Genomic DNA, 17,104 nt, shown 5'->3' on the forward strand with positions numbered 1-17,104 from the left:
CGGCAGCGCCGCCCGCAGTGGGGAGCGGGGCCGCCCTCGGCCCGGGCGCGGCGCCGCCCTGAGGGGGAGCGCGGTAGTGAGCGCGCGCCTCAACAGCCTCTCCGCTGCCCCGCGGGCGGGGTCGGCCGCCGGCAGCGCCCTGCGCGCTCAGGCCTTCCCGTGCGTCCGGCCTGCGCCTCGCGGGGCGGCGGTGCCGTCCGCCTGCGAACGTCCGTGCTGCGTCATGGCGGGCGCCTCCCCTCGGCGCTCGGCACACGAGCTGGCCCCGCCTCTGTGCCCCGCGGCCTGGCCCGGCGGGGCTCCGGCAGGCCGTGTCGAGGGGGACTACGCGGTACCGAGCGGTGATCTTTGAGGGTCTTTTCCAACCTAAGCGTTTCTGTGATTCCATCACCGCCCCCCGAAGGCAGCGGCCGTACCGCACGTCTCCGGCTTCTGTGTGGCAGCGCTGCCGGCGCCATTCTCCATGCCTCTTCTCGGCCCTTTGCAGACCATCAGGTCGCTTCTCTCGTCTTTCCCACTGGTCCCATGGACACGCACAGAGATGCCCATTCCAAGACAGCCAAGGGGTTCTGCTGATTCCTTTCTGCTCCTTGACACTGTCTTGCATGCCTCACACACAGTTCCTCAGTGTGCTCCTACATCAACATCCATACCCATACGCCACAATCTCTCGTGATCCCCCAGCAAACATCCATTCTTCCATGCACACAGTCAGTCCCCACTCCGACAAGTAAAAGACAAGTAAAAAGCTCTTGTGTTTTTTACATGTCTCTGAAAATCAGCTCAAAATATTTGAAGCTGGTGCTGCTTCAACATACCAAATTCCTTGGCCTTGGACAACGAACAAGCCCCTTCTCTTCACCAGAGGTGACAGGGTGCCACAAGGGCTGTCCCTGCCGTTCAGCACAGCTGCCCAACTGACCAGCCCTCAGGCTGTGGTCGTGGATCACTGCGTTATTCGGTCACTTACAGTGTGAGTTTGAGTGCTGATCTTTTTGACTTACAGCATTTTTTCAGTGGAATATGAATCTGAATAAGGTTAGAATGGGGATGTCGTTTCACTTTCCAGTTGCTATCAAAATTCAGCCTATGGCTGCATTTGGGAAGATCTTGGGAAGACAGTTTAGAGTAGGTTAGAATATAGCCTGTGAACTCTATCAAACTCAGAGATCTGTACTAATGGCCTAAGTTCCTGAGTGTTAGTTTTAAGCTCTTGATTTTGATACAGCACTTGAACAGAATAACTATTTAGCTCTCAATGGATGGCTCATTGTAAATCTGTTATATAAAACATGAGGTGATGAAGGAGCTCCCTGTGTCAAGAGATCCTTCTGCCGTGAAAACGGTGTATTTTAAGGCATGTAATTTCACTAGTGCCCTGTCCTCACAGGAAACCAATCGACTTAGTAACTATCACCTGGAAAGCGAGATAATAAACAAACACCACATATACTGCTTCTGAAAGCCTGGGTATGCAGCAATGGGTTTATTTCAGAAAAACAGGAGACCAATGGCAAACTTGCTTGCTTGTTTGCTGTTTCCATCTGTGTCATTCTAGACATCATGAAGAGCAGACAAGACTGCAGTGATTGTAATAGTCACAGTCTAACGTAAGGGTGCTTGTGTTTTCTGAGCTGATATTATTCATGAATAAACCAAAGCAAACAGTAATAAATACTGAATCGCAGTAACTGTGTAAGAAACAAACAATGGCAAATCTCCTCGCAGCTTCTAAGAAAGACTAAGATTGCATTTTGTCCAAAAGCAATCAGAACGAACTGAAGATATTCCATTGTTTTCACCTCATCCTACATTCATCAATGAATGGTAGACTTTCTCATAGTAACCATTTTCTCCTCCTGCTTTCAAAACCATTCTCATATGTTATTCCAGGGTGGTCATATGTTCCAAGGGGCATTCCAGTGACTTACTACTCTAACCTCAAGATCTCTCTCTAGGAATTTCTACCTTTGCTTTGAGAAGTTCATATGTATGATGCCATGTCTAGGGACATCTTATTTCTCTAAACCACAGGATGTGCTGTGGTGCCCCTTTCTTTCAAGTACACATTCATTTATGAGGAAGCCAATCCCTGCTTTTTCCATTTGTGTCTGTACTTGCAAGTAGCCTAAAAAGAGCATTTATGTTATGAGCTCAGGACCTGGAGCAGTGCAGTACTCTTTGTACCTTTGCTGGTACAGAGGAATTCCCTGTTCTAAGCCAGAAAGCTTTTTATTCAGTTGTTGAACATTGAGATATGCAACACTCAATGCTTTTATAAGAATATTTGCAACCATTGTTACTTCTTCTTTTTTAACACCTAGTAAACAAACAGGAATCTATTCCTGGTTTAGACTCACCAGAACTTGAGAAGAAATATTCCCCAGTAATTTTAAGGTTCCAATGATCTCACCACAGACCACCTGTTATTGCTACGGATTGTACCTGTTGTCTCCAAACCCGTCACCCACAACTCATTAAGTTCACCTGGGTGACGTGTTAGAAGGAATTTTCACAGACTGAATTTGTAGGACGTGTTCCCCAGCATTTATTATCCAGCACAACTTTTCTCCTGTGGTGGATGACTGCTCGCACAGCACTCCACAGATCTGAAACCAGGTGACTGGATAGAACTGCAGTCTCCTCTCTCCAGGTATGTGTGCATGCCTGGCCTAATAAATGTTCTATCTAATTTGGCATCAGTATCCTTTTTGGTTATTCTTCACATGGTATTCAAATGAGCTCTATGTGTAGACAGTATATTGTGGCTGATGTAAAAAATAAATCTGTTTACACATCTTTGAAAAATGTCACAAAGCAGATTTCCAACATACATATTAGATGCAGAACAGTACTCACGGAACTCGCAGCTGTCAATCTCCTCACTGAAGCAGTTTCCTTTTTTAATGGTGTTTCCAAACAAAGGAAGACAAGTTCTCTGCTCTCCTCTGGTAAACACAGTACCTCAAATCCCAAATCAGCTGTTGCTACTTTAGGCTCAGAGTTCTTGTTTTCTGTGAACGCCAGAAAAATCTCAGCTCTTCTCTCAATTCGGACAAGGTGCCCCTTTATCCTTGTTTAGGTCTTACGTGTGCTAGCCAGTTTGGGATGGTCACCCTTTCCAAATCACATAGCAGGATTGTGAAATGAAAGATCTGTCTAACGGCTGCACAAATCCTGCACTTCTGCTCCCTTCCTCTTTGGTCATCCTCCCAGCTAGTCACTGAGCTGTGGTGTTGAAAAGCCCTATAGAAGCTCATGCAAGATTGTTTTTTAACTTGGTAGTTGTTATTAATATTAAAGCAGGGACATTCTGACCTCTTTCCTTTGGTTCTTGGTTGCAAATAGGACAGAAAAACTGCTGGAAAACCCTGGTTTTACTCCTTGTCCTGACTGCTTTAATTTCAGCCAAATACATATTACTCCTAAAGGTAACTTCTTAGATCCATATGCCCTCGGTGCAGCTTTTCTTCGACCAACACATTCCTGACCTTTTGGATTTAGCATAAAGTCCTCTGCCTGCTGACAGCTGGGTTGCTAATGCCCTTGCTGCTTCCTCTTGTTTTTGAACGTGGAAGACTACAACTGGCTATTTCAATAGAGACGTTGTAGTTACTCCCTGACGAACACTTTATCTTTACTCTGAGGTCTTTTAACAGAATCTCTGAAAAACCCAGACAGACTCATTATTTTACCACATCTGAAAAAGAATATCAAGTTCTTGGTTTTAAACAATGTAATAGCAGTATTTGATAGTGATAAAACATACAGTGGAGACAATCTTGTGTCGTACAGCGTATCTGACACTGATCACAGCGGTCACTTCTGGCTGTACTGTTTGTAAATCTCGTTTTGGGTTTCTATCTTGTCTGAGGTCTGCCGATCTCTGTGAAGCCCCAGCTTCTCCCTGCTATGAGCTGGCTCAGCACCTGGCCTTCAGGAGTGCAGACTTTTCTTGGAACAGGACTTTCCCTACACTCCGGTTTGGAACAGTGCATGTAGAGCATAGCATGTAGAGATGTTCTGGGATTAGCACTAAATATTCAAGCTAATTCTGAGCCAAACTGCTAATGTAGAAATACTGGCCCAGCTCTGTGTATATTTCATGGCTTCATTTAGGTTTATTGAGAGTGCTGCTGTACATCCTTCCCCACGAATAAGTATTTACTTCTTACACACCTGTTACTCTGAGTTAATAACCAATATTTGTGACTTTGTGTTGTTTCTTATGGGGCTACAAACTGATGGTGGAGCTGGGTTTTATTTACTACTTCTAGTTACAAAAAACATACACAAATCACTGTGCTTGCCTGAACAGAGACACGGAATAGCAGGAGGCTGTTTTCTCGTGGTGCAGAGCCCTCTTGCAGCTGGATTTGGCCTCAAGATCCTTTCACCCCTATCACCAAATTACATTTCAGGGGACCAATTTAATAATCAGAACAAACTCGGCTTATTTGCTGCATGTGTTGAGCTGATGTTCTTGCAGAGAATGATGATAAATAATCATCATCATAGATAGAATCACAGACTCATAGAACGGCCTGGGTTGAAAAGGACCACAATGCTCATCCAGTTCCAACCCCCTGCTATGTGCAGGGTCACCAACCAGCAGACCAGGCTGCCCAGAGCCACATCCAGCCTGGCCTTGAATGCCTCCAGGGATGGGGCATCCACAGCCTCCTTGGGCAACCTGTTCAGTGAGTCACCACCCTCTGGGTGAAAAACTTCTTCTTAATATCCAACCTAAACCTCCCCTGCCCCAGTTTAAAACCATTCCCCCTTGTCCTATCACTATCCACCCTTGTAAACAGCCATTCCCCCTCTTGTTTATACGCTCCCTTCAAGTACTGGAAGACAGCAGTGAGGTCTCCCCAGAGCCTTCCCTTCTCCTTTGGGTAACAGTTTGAGGGTTTGACGGGTACATGTTCTCGGTATAGATATTCTGGAGTGCTCTTCCAATGTGAATTGTTTTATGACAGTACACGCTGTGCAATCCAAGGATTTCTATTCTTGGCCATTCTTCTCAATGTGTGTGGCGTCCCCAGGGCCGTGCTCACCTTGCTCTGTTTGCACAGCACGACACAGAACGCGATGCACACCGGTTCAGCTCCCGGCTCCCGCCACCTGACGGCGGACTGTCCGGTGGGCAGCAGCTGAGGTGCGCACACAGCCCGGTCTGCACGCCAGAGCCGCCCGCAGCAGCAGCAGCCCCGGCGTGCACGAGACGGGCCGCTCCTGTTCCCGGACGCCGCGCGCAGGCGCACTGGCCGCCACCGCCTCGCGACATGGCGGCGCTGTGCGTGCTGCGGGCTGCGCTGTGCCGGGCCGCCCCGTGGGGACGCCGCGCCGCCTCGGGGGGCTCCGTGCCGCAGCGCATCGAGGAGAAGCGGCGCGCCGCGCTGCTGGGCGGCGGGCAGAGCCGCATCGACGCGCAGCACAGGCGGGTGAGGCGCGGGCGGCGGGAGGAGAGCTCCGGTCCGCCGCTCCCCGCCGCCAGGCTCCGTGACGGGGCCCACAGCGCCCTCAGGGCCGGTGTTCGCCGCTCGGCTCTTCGCGGGGCCGCTTCCCTGAGGCGACGTTCGGGCTCGCGCCGCCCGCTACCGAGGGTGGAACGAAGTCAGCCTGGTGCTCTGGCGGGCTGCAGCGCGCGCCTCTGAGCTGCACCGAGCGCTCGGGCGGAGCGGGCAGCGCGGACCCGGCATGGGAGTAGCGGCTCGCGGGGGGGGGGGACGGGCTGCGGTTGAGCTCCGAGGGCTTCCCCAACCTCCGCCATTCCGTCTTGCTCAGAACGGCGCCTGAAGAGTTCGGGGCGCCCGGCGGGACACCTCGCACAGTTTTGCTCACCTGGGCGCCTCGAGCGTCACGCGCGGCGTCTGACGGAGATGAAAAACACCGCTTACGCTGTGCTGTCCTGCGTTCCTTTGTCTCTGAGCACTTTTTCACCCCTTGGTTCCACACGGAGCCTCAGCTGTGCGATAACGCCGCGTTGAGGCGCAGGCCCCAGAAGGAGGGCATTCGGCGCACAGCCGCGGCCGTAGTGAGATCCCTGCGCTGCCGGCGGGCAATCACCTGGTCTGGAGATAAACCTCTGTGTAAGGCTGGGCTGAGAAGTGAGCGGTTCAGACACCGGTTACTTTCTGACATGATCAGCGCCAAGGAAAGGCGTGCAGAGCTGCCCATGTGCTCCGTTCTTGGCCCTTTCTGCTCTGGTGTCCAGCAGAAGCAGCAGAGCGCTGGCAGAGGTTCCCTGCAGGCTGTGTGCAGCCCTTCCCTTTCCCTCACTACACTCAGATCCCACAGAATGCCCTGCACTGCTGGTAGGGGCTGGCTTGGCTGTGCAAGGGCTCCACTTTCAAGAACAGAACCAAAAGCCTTAACAGCATAGCAGCATTCAAATGTGTAAGCAAAAACAGCTGAGGTGCCATCACATCTTGTTGAAAAGAGAGACCGTTTTCTCTGATCTTGTGGGAGTGCTGCTCCAATAGCCAGCCTTCTTTTCAGAGTCTCCTTGCGTTGTGTTTGCTCTTGAGGCTCATCACTGGCTGTACTTCCAGCTTGGGGGGTATGCAATTAGTGGGGCAAACAGTACATCTGCTGAGGGAGCGTTTCATTAAACTGCACCCCGTGGTGTCTGGCAGAGTCAGGGCTGCCCAGTAGCTGTGCTGACTGCAGCGTGCTCCGTTTCAGGGGAAGCTGACAGCAAGGGAGCGGATTCTTCTGTTGCTGGACCCCGACAGCTTTGATGAATATGACATGTTTGTGGAACACAGATGTTCTGACTTTGGGATGGACTCCAGTAAGAATAAGGTATTTTTATTTCACATAACTCTTGTTTCTTTGTCCTCTGCTGTTTAGCCAGCCACGTGGTTGAAGGTAGGTTCCTCTGTTTGCACGCAGTTTGTTTTGGGTTTGGAAAGTGTTTGAGAATTTGCTTTTGTTGCTCATAATTTCCATGTAACAGTTTGTGTGGTTTATTTTTACATTGTTTAAATTTGATTTTTTTGTTGTTGTTTTAGAAGATTACCTGTTTCTTTCAGGTACTTCCTTGTCTGCTGTCTTACATTTGTCTGTTAAGTCAGAGATATGTACAATGCAAATCCATTTTATATGCACAAATACATCTGTATTTGCATGTGTAATGTATATTATGCAAATGCAGATACTTCTGCCTCTCTACAGTTATCATTAGAGCCATAGGCTGAAATAAGTCGGATCTATACGTATGCTTGCCAAACTGCAGTCATCAATCCTTTAGGGCCTGAAAACTTGCTGTGTCTGCACATTCAAGCAGCTATGCTGGTTTGCTGGGAAGGTGCAATCTGCCTCACTTACGCAGCTCTTGATGTGCAGTCATATATCCTAAACCAATAAGGTACATGATGTGCATTATGTAGAGGAAAAATCTGTGGCTCCCCAAGGTCTCTCACAGTGACATTGATGCCTGGTGATAAATTAATACCTGCAAAGAGTATTCTGTTGCAGTGTCCTGCAGAAGTGACTGGTGAACAGCACGCTGTGTAGGTGACTAGTGCAGATGAGCCTATTGAGGGTGAACCTTCCTGTAGGTTACAGTGATTTGGAATGTAGTAGGAAGCTGTGTTGGGTATGTCACTGCCACATGCGGAGTGCAGTGACTGCAGTTTCAGTTTCCACAGTTATTAAACTAGCTGATCATTTTGCAGTCCTTCCAGTTGCCAAACTGCGTGCTGTGGGTGAGGGAGGGCTCACTGGGTTTCCACCCTGAGAAGCTGGGGTGTGGGAGGCCAGCAGAAGGGCTCTTCTCATTTCCAGTGGCCAGGTGGCTGACAGGACTCAATGCTGGAAGGATGGCACTCACTGAGTGTAGAAGAAAATGTCTTTTCTTCTATAGGTAACTTCTTACTTTGTTCCCCCAGGAAACTGAATTAACTCCTGTGTTGCTTTTCATCATAGTTCGCAATGCTATACCCCACAGTGCTGTTAACAAAGTGCTGTTCCTGAAGATAAAAGGAGCAGTGAAGTCCTGAGAATGACAGCTGGGTTAAAGTTTGCCTTGTCCTTCAGAATTCACCTTTCAGTGAGCTGCAGATCGTGTTTACAGAGCGAAGTTTCACAACACATGACCTAATTGCTGGGCAGTGAGCTGAAATATTAGTTTAGCATTGAATTTTTCTGGGTTCCTGGAAGTTTCCAAAGGTAAGGTGAAACCTGTACTCTGTCCAGGACACTGTATGGACTGTTAGGAGCCATCTTTGCAGTATGGTGGCTGGAGCTGGAGAGGTGTTTAATGCTTTACTGCATGCCAGGAGGTGGTAGCAGTGCTGTCTGTGCAGCTTGAGAAATGTCCCCAAAAGATGTGACCTCCCTGTGAACAGGTTGCAATGGGTATAAATGGGCCTTAGTGTGGAGAAGAGTGGTTTTTTTAATTTGTTTTTTTTCCTCCTAGACAGCAAAAAGCACTGGCATGCTTGGAATTCCTTTATGGCAGCTCAGTTCCTCTGCTGTTTTGAAACTTTAGGATTCACATGCTGTATCTCTTCTTCCATCTTTTCTCTTACTTACAGGGTAAAAAATGGGACAGGTCAAGCTGAAGTGTTTTGGATTCTGTATTCTATGACCTTTCTCAAGAAAGATTTATGTATGGTGCCTGTTCTTTTAAAAACATCTGATTCTAATAAAATGTACATCTTGTCTCTGAGGACATGATTTGCCTTAACTCTAGACATGCTGAAATTTGAGGGGAAAATGCAAAACTCATAAATCTTTAGATTCATATGTAACTTTTATGTGATATTACCTGCAGTATTCTTTTTCCAGTGCTGAAGAGAGTCTTTATGGAGCCTCCACTGCAAAAATAAAGACCAGTCCTTCCACAGCGCTGGTCTTTACCTTGACCTTGTACTCAGTGCTTTTTAATGGACATCGTTGCTATTTTGAGATATTGATACGTATAATTATTTTTAATTTTTTTTCTATTATAGTACCCTGGAGACAGTGTGGTGACTGGCCGTGGACGGATTAATGGTAGACTGGCTTATGTTTTCAGTCAGGTATGTTTCTGCTATCTGTTTTTGTAAATAGCATGAGCTTATCCTTTGAAATCAATACACTGTATTTTACTGTGACCATGTAGTAATGTACCTATTGTACATTACTTCTGGCCATTAAACATAAGATAAACATAACATCCTGTGAGAGAAAGTAGTGCACTTTGAGACATGAAGAGACAAAAGAAATCTTTCCCAAACCATTTTTTTTTTTTTTAATGACTGTTGCAGTTGTAGGTAAGGTTGAGATGAAGTAAGTGATGAATGCAGCACTTATTTCGTAAATTTACCTTATTTGGTAAATAAGGAATAAATTAATGGAGATATCTCTGAGCGCACTGTGTTTCAAGTACTGAGAACTCTGGCTGTCCCTGCAGTTGGAGGTGAGTGACTGGACTCCTGCAGCCACAGGCAATCCTGCAAATGTCAGTAGAGTGCTTTGTGAGCCCTGGGAACCACCTTCCCACTTGGAAGCTGCGAATGTGGGGCTGCCTGCTGGAGATACCAACTGGAATTGCATTGGGTTGAATTCATGGTAAAGGGCACCCGAGCAATCCTGAACTGTTTTTCAGGTTTGAGCGATCTGGTTAGTCAAAGAGACTGATAGATAGCATATAAATAGATAAAATGCACGTTTTATATTAAAAGTATTTTAGAAGAAACACCATAGGTGGAATTTGTCTTGGATGAGTCTTAACACAGTGGAAGAAGAGCTTTCTTATAAGTTGCTAATATCTGCCTGTCTGTACTGAGCTACCAAATAGCCTTTGTTCAAGTTGCTTCCATGGCCAGAGTGGTTGTTGCCATCTTGTTTTTCACTGAGGCATGCACCGTGCCTGTTTAGTCTTGGATATGTCGTTCTCCCAGGTGAGGGCACTCTTGCTATATGGGCTTGAACGTCAGAGAGGAGCTGAACAGGTTCTTAGTTCAAATAACACAAGGTAGAGGGCAGTTCTTATATTGAAAGGGTTTCAACGTGTCCCCTCATCATGTGCAATTTATACAAAATTATTTTTTAAAAAGACTTTGTGCATCTCCAAATTCAGCTGCCACTTGAGTTGTTACTTCCTTTTTGCTTCAACTACTGGTCATGGTGTTCTCTGCCAGCTGAGTTTTCAGGGTTTCTTTCAGAGTAGAACTCAGAGGGAATACATCAGTGAAGCTGACCAGAAGTTGACCCTGCGTGCCAGGCATCACCATCCCTCTTCCCTTCTGGATCAGCCCCAGGGCTCCTTGTTGCTCTTCCAGAATCTCACAGCACAGTCCCAGAGGTAGCACCAGCTGTCCATTTTGGCTGGTGGTGTTGCTGCAGCGCTCATCAAAGAATAATAAACTCTTGGAGCATAACTCATAAATGTAGAACAGTGGCATGTTTTCATTTGTGATTTCTGCCTGTCTGCAGATTTATCTCACTGCCGCCCTTTGCAGTGGGAGTCTACTTACAGTGACGTTTCTGAGGCTTACTCCAGTCCACTCCAGTATTGGTAACATCTCTGAAAGAGTAACGTAGATTTGTAGAAAAAGACTGTTTATTTGAAGAATAATAAAAGCAGATGAGACACAGTGAGTTTGTGATTTGAACGTAGAATCTACTGGCAAATGCATAGAATAATTTTTAATTGTAAACAAGGTTGGATTGACCAAGATTGATCTGCAGGCTGCTGTACAGAGTCAGGTTGCCTTGGAGCAGTGCACTAAATGTAGAGCACTGCAGGATTATACTGTTTACTTGACACATTTTTCATCAAGGTCAGTTATTGGGATTCGTTTGGCTGTTGTTATTGAAACGATTCTTTCCATAATCTCAGAATTTGTTTTGTTTCCAGGATTTTACTGTATTTGGAGGTAGTTTATCTGGAGCTCACGCCCAGAAGATCTGCAAGGTAATATTTCACAGTAGAAAACAGCAACAAAAAATTGCTAGTTTCCTTTTTCCAATCTGTTGTGCTAATAATTTTGGAGGAAATGCTTTGTGAGTGTCTTTAGTGGGCTATGGTGGATGTTGCTCATTGTCTCAGAATGTCTGTGTCCTTACAATTTGGTAAGGGGTGGGAGCACAGCTGAGCAGTGAGAGGCCCTCTGGGAGCTCTTCAAGCTGTTGTAAGTAACGTATGCTTTAAATTGATTTTTCTGGTGTGTTGCAAAAGACCAGAGAGACGTACATATACGAGCATGAATTAACTAGCTGTTGTCTGCGGGAGAAATATGGAATGACTTGGAAGTTATGTTATGTGGAAATGTATTAACGAGTAAACAATCTGAAGACAGACAACAATTTAGCGGTCACCTTGATACTGACCTTCTGTTAACAGACACGTGTGGCTGTTTGTCCTCATTTGCCCTCCTGTCTCATTGAAAAAACTGGCGTTGGAATCCCAGTGGTGTGGAGGGCAACAGCTGTTTCATACATGAGTATTCAGTGGCACGGGCTGATGAAAACTTCCAGATTTTTTTTTGCTCTGGAACTGGAAGCAAGGTGTACAGAGCTCAAGGCCTTTTCTCCTACTGGAAATAACTATTTTTTGGCCCTCCTATGCAGTGAGGAGATATAAAACTAGAAGGCACGTAGGCTTTGGGCTGAGTAATAACTACTTGGCTTTACCAGCTCTTGATATCAGCAAAGGTGTTTGTATTATTGTTTTACACCAGAGCTTTGAAATGTTTCTTTGTGATGGGAGTAATGTGATGGTACTGGGATGCCTTCTGCTGTGTTTTTTGTGACCTGCTACTTCTGAAACAGCAGGGAGTGGTAGCAGAACTGGAAGAGGTGAGTCCTTCCTAATTGATACTGTGTTTGCCATCAGTACCAGTGATCGGCTCCGAACTTTGAAGACTCTGTATGCATCAGTTGCTCAGTCTGTGAGGCTGTAGCTCGGGCAGTGGAGAGCTGCATGGTGTGGTATCTGTCTCACTTCTTTTATTGAGCTGAGTTTTGGGAAGGAGAAATCTGTTCTGGAAGACAGTCTTGGCTCCTGCAGGCCCTATTAATTGCTTGAGGCGTGTGAAATATCATGGGACATGGAAATGAAGTTGCTGCCCCTCAACAGGACTTTTCTCTTTGGCTGTCATTGTTCTGCACGTGGATTTTTTTTCCTGGAGTTAGGGTATTTGGCATCTTGCAGGGTAGGTAGGTCTGGGCAACAGATTACATACTCTTTTTTCAGAAGAGCTGTATGTACTGGTATGGCAAAAAAAAAAAAAAAAGTATCAAATATGAGCAGTCTAAATGTGTATACTGATGTGAAGAATTTCAGTATCTGGAAGAATCTTCTAAGTAAATAATGAATCCATATCTAAGTGTTTGGGAAATAGCACTGTGTCAGTAAACTTGTTTCACTGACCTGGTAGGATAACAGGCTTTCTGGGAAGGCAATAAATGTCATCTGGTTTCTAATAAGACATTTGATCACGCCGTGTGTAACATCCCTGTAAGCAAACAAGGCTGCTCATGGGGCCTCTGCTTGCAGCCCACACAGATGCTTTTAAAATGCAGGACTGTATTTAATTGCAGAATCATTCTCCATGTCTGGCACAGTGGTGATCCAACTATTAAATGAACATCCAGGCACAAAGTTTGAAGGATCCCTATTTTACATGCAGTGACTGCAAGTAGGAGTGATGCCAGCTGAGAGCTACACAGAGACAGTTATCACCAATCCATGTTCAGGCTGGAATTTTGGTACTGCTAGCGTATATTGATTTGACTGTCATAATGTCCTTTCTGTTTTTCTAGGCAATAGAAAGCCTGCTTTCTATTGTTGATGCTGTGAGCACTTTGAAAGACAGGGCTGAAGATTTAGAAACCTTAAGAAATTAAAGATTGGATATGATTGGGTAAAAATGATTGCAAGGGCAGGAAAGAACATCAAGTTAGAGATTGACAGACCATGTGTAGTTCTGCAGGAAAATGAAGAACCAAAGCAGATCTTACTACAATATACCAGTGCTGTAACGTTAGAAAAATGCCAAACTCCTCTTCTTATGTCACTCTTTCATATATACTTTCTTATGTAGCAAAGGGTTCAGTGGTACAGTGTGGGTATGGAGGTGCACAGCTGGTAAGGCAGATAAAGGACACGAGAGGGGTTAGACGTGTGCCTTTTAGCCTCCAGTCTGAGTGAGTCTGTATGGGAACTGTTGAGTCCTGGCCTGAAGCACTGATTGAACACCTGGGGAAAGGACCTGGTCAGCCCTGGGAGCACAGGTGAAGGCAATTCAGCTGTGACCAGAAGGGGTGGGGCCTGGCTGCACCTCTCTTAGACCTCATTGAAGGGCTGACTCCCATTGGGAAGGGTCTCTGGTTGGAGATCCCTCCTTGGTGAAGCTTTCTCCTGCAAACCTAGAATCTTCTGATATGGGTAAGCAATCTTCTTCCTTTCTTTTATAGCACCTTTTTATTGTACTGCTCCTTCTGCCATCACACCTTTGTAGTAACGCCTTTCCCATTTTATTGGTCTCTCCAATTCCTACGGAGTGAAATGCAGTATGTCAGTAAGCAGTTAGTGACTATGGTAATTGATGCAAGAAAAGGAGATGTGAAGTGCTATATAAGCAGTTCAAAGTCTGTCACGTGATTGTTTTTCTGGGGGATGTACAGTTTGATAGGGAAGGGCTGCCCTGGTGTTGTAGCTTGGCTAGGTGGGTAAATAAGTGTCTGTATTCATCACCAGGTCATGGATCAGGCTGCCATGGTTGGAGCACCGGTCATTGGGCTGAATGACTCAGGAGGAGCCCGCATTCAGGAGGGGGTGGAGTCGCTGGCTGGCTATGCAGACATCTTTTTGGTGAGTAGCCTGCTGGTTAAGCAACGGTAATGCTGAATGTTGTCCAACACTGTGATCTGATGAAAAGCTCTGTAGGAGCTGCACTATAATGTGGGCTTTGTCAGAAGAATAGGAAAGTAGGCAATTTACTTAATTAGAAAAAATCTATAAATATTTTTAGTTACTTTAGCGAATAATGTTGATTCACACTGAATTACAGCTTGTGTGTGTTGGGATGTAACTTCTTTCAAAATGTTTGTGCATTTGTCTGAGACAAGTGGGCATGCTGTGCTTTGGAGTGTTTTGTTAGGTGACTGGTGGCTGTGATCCACCACTAGCTGTCCCTGTGGCTGCTCTGAAATACAGACCTGTTAAGAATTTCATAGTGCAGGCTTCCTTTCTGTAGGGCTGATAAATGGTGAAACTTTTCTGCAGCAGAAAAAGTAAACCCATCACCCTGTACTTGAGAATAACTTGAGAACCTGCATCAGAAGCACCAGGTGTTCTATCAAGGTGGTAGGTCAATGAGGGGAGGGAAAAAAAAAATGCAAGTAGGAGGCTTCTGTGGAAAGAACAGCTCCAAATACAATGGAACTTGTTAATAATGTTACCACTTGAGGACATGCAGGACTGATTGGACTGGTGACAGTTCTATGTTACTCAGTATCTTTGTGGCTACTACACATGCTATTGATCCTTTTTTTTTTTTCCCCACTAAAATGGCATTATTTTATATGCCTCCCAAAATGCATAGTTTTAAAGGAAGTGAACAGAACACAGATATGACTGTACTTTCTGTAGGAATGAGAAATACCATTTCTTATAAATGATAGAATCATAGAATGGCCTGGGTTGAAAAGGACCACGATGATAATCTCATTCCAACCCCCTGCTATGTACAGGGTTGCCAACCAGCAGACCATGCTGCCCAGAGCCACATCCAGCCTGGCCTTGAATACCTACAGGGATGGGGCATCCACAGCCTCCTTGGACAACCTGTTCAGTGCGTCACCACCCTCTGGATGAAAAACTTCTTCCTAATATCCAACCTAAACCTCCCCTGTCCCAGTTTAAAACCATTCCCCCTTGTCCTATCACTATCCACCCTTGTAAACAGCCATTCCCCCTCCTGTTTATATGCTCCCTTCAAGTACTGGAAGGCAGCAGTGAGGTCTTCTTCGAGCTAAACAAGCCCAGTTCCCTCAACCTTTCCTCATAGGAGAGGTGCTCCAGCCCTCTGATCATCTTAGTGGCCCTCCTCTGGACCTGCTCCAAGAGTTCCACGTCCTTCCTGTACTGGGGGCCCCAGGCCTGGACTCAGTACTGCTGATGGGGCCTCACAAGAGCTGAGTAGAGGGGCACAATCACCTCCCTCTCCCTGCTGGCCACCTCTTTTTTTAATGCAGCCCAGAACACAGTTGGCCTTCCGGGCTGCAAGCGCGTGCTGCTGGCTCAAGTCCAGCTTCTCATCTACCAGAACCCCCAAGCCCTTCTCCAAAGGGCTTCTATCAAGGAGATCTTCCCCCACTTTAAGTACCTGGGATTGCCGCGACCCAAGTGCAGCACCCTGCACTTGGCCTTATTGAACTTCATTAGGTTCTCATGGGCCCACTTCTCCAGCCTGTCCAGGTCCCTCTGGATGGTTTCCCTTCCTTCCAACGTATCGACTGCACTGCTCAGCTTGGTGTCATCCGCAAACTTGCTGAGGGTGCGCTCGATGCCATTGTCTGTGTCGTTGATAAGATGTTAGAGAGTGCTGGTCCCAAGACCGGCTCCTGAGGGACACTGCTTGTGACCACCTCCACCCTGACACAGACGCATTGATAACAACCCTTTGGCTGCGTCCAGCCAGCCAATTCCTAATCCACTTTGATGGATGGAACAGTCCATCCATCAAATCCATATGTCTCCAATTTAGAGAGAAGGATGTGGTGAGGGACCATGTCAAAGGCCTTGCAGAAGTCCAGGTAGATGACACCCACCGCCCTTCTCCCATCCACCAAAGCTGTCACTCCATTGTAGAAGCCAAAAGGAAAAATAATAATCATAAACATCTCTTAGAACCATTTTGAAAACAAGTGACGGAAGGATTCCAAGGATCATTGGTTGTCTTGCTGACACTTTTCTTTTTGCTTTAGTTTTGTGTGCATTTCTGGCTTTTTGGTTGGTGGTTTTTAACATACTGGCAGCCAGTTGAGTCACTGCAGTACTAGCTGACGTTTGTGCCGTTAACCCAAAGGACAAAGTTCAGCGTGCTTTCAGTTCTTTCTTTCTCACAACCATGTGGTATATCTTGTTTTTCTGTTGTGTTAATAAATGGCTGACCGTGATCAACTATCAGCTTTACTGATTTAGAATAGAATTACAGAATAATTCCAGTCCAGGGAGTCATCTGGGAGTGTACAGACCAACGTTTTGCTCAAACCAGGGCTAATTTTAACAATAAGCCAGGTTTCTTCATCTCATCTAGCCGTGTTATGAATGTCTCTAGGGACAGACACTTGGCAGCCTTGCTGAACTATTTTCAAGGTGATGTTTTTTTGTTATCTCTTTCTGTGATTTGTACCACTTGGTTCTCATCCTGTCCTTGTGCGTTTCCCAGGAGAGTATCACGCTTTTCCACAGGAGTCCCTTGGCACATCTGCAGGTAGCAGCAAGCTCTCCCTCTGGCTTCTCTTCTCTGTGCTCAGCAGCTCCCATTCCCACAGCCTCCTGCTGACTGCTCCAGTCCTCTGACTGTTGTGGGGGCATCTTCCAATGTGTCCCAGTTTGTCAGACTTGTACAGGGGACTAAAACAAGGTGTGAGGCTCCACGTGTAGCTATCAGAAACTGACAGTCTTGTTTGGAAATGCCTTGTGTGGGCCTCCTTTTCTACTAAGTTTCAGTATTTCAGAGAACTGTGAGGTGCAGAAACAATAGGTTCACTGATGCTTGAAGTGTATTGCTGAGTTCCAGTTAATGCTGCAAATCATTCATCTTTGGTTTGCACAGATGCAGCATTCCTGGTGCTGCTGCTGACCACTGCTGTATGCTGAGTTTCTGATCCCTGGGGACTTTCTTCCTTCAAAGCAGTCTGGCAGCAATGCACAGAGAGATCAAATTTATTGCCACTTGGAAAACATGACAAGTAAATTCCTTGCTTAGACACTTCCTTTCAGCATCGTGCAGTGGGTTTGTTTTCAGTGTGAGGTGTGATGTCTCATTCTCTCTAATTAAAGGAGATGAATGTGGTGGCAGTTCAGTTTTGGGAAGTAAACACACTTAATTTACTTCTGTCATTAAGACTGGATGTCTTTGTGTTTTCTGTTGCA

The 17,104-nt window shown here is 46.3% G+C and overlaps 1 protein-coding gene across 5 annotated transcripts in view; it reads left to right on the plus strand.

The window, feature by feature from the left end:
* Nucleotides 1-17,104, plus strand: part of PCCB (propionyl-CoA carboxylase beta subunit) — a 40,397-nt gene that overhangs the window by 6,929 nt on the left and 16,364 nt on the right. For 2 of the 5 annotated variants that reach the window (XM_001231793.7, XM_025153526.3), the window contains exons 1-5: nucleotides 5,284-5,447; nucleotides 6,691-6,810; nucleotides 8,964-9,032; nucleotides 10,856-10,912; nucleotides 13,700-13,813. In XM_001231793.7, coding sequence (XP_001231794.2) covers nucleotides 5,289-5,447; nucleotides 6,691-6,810; nucleotides 8,964-9,032; nucleotides 10,856-10,912; nucleotides 13,700-13,813 — 519 coding nt within the window. In that variant the 5' untranslated portion in view covers nucleotides 5,284-5,288. Of the gene's footprint in view, nucleotides 1-5,283; nucleotides 5,448-6,690; nucleotides 6,811-7,872; nucleotides 8,548-8,963; nucleotides 9,033-10,855; nucleotides 10,913-13,699; nucleotides 13,814-17,104 lie in introns of those variants that run through there. The other 3 variants (XM_040706003.2, XM_046898696.1, XM_046898695.1) reach the window with 2 other exon arrangements.

This window comes from Gallus gallus, chromosome 9 (assembly GCF_016699485.2).
Source record: "Gallus gallus isolate bGalGal1 chromosome 9, bGalGal1.mat.broiler.GRCg7b, whole genome shotgun sequence".
Classification (NCBI taxonomy): domain Eukaryota; kingdom Metazoa; phylum Chordata; class Aves; order Galliformes; family Phasianidae; genus Gallus; species Gallus gallus.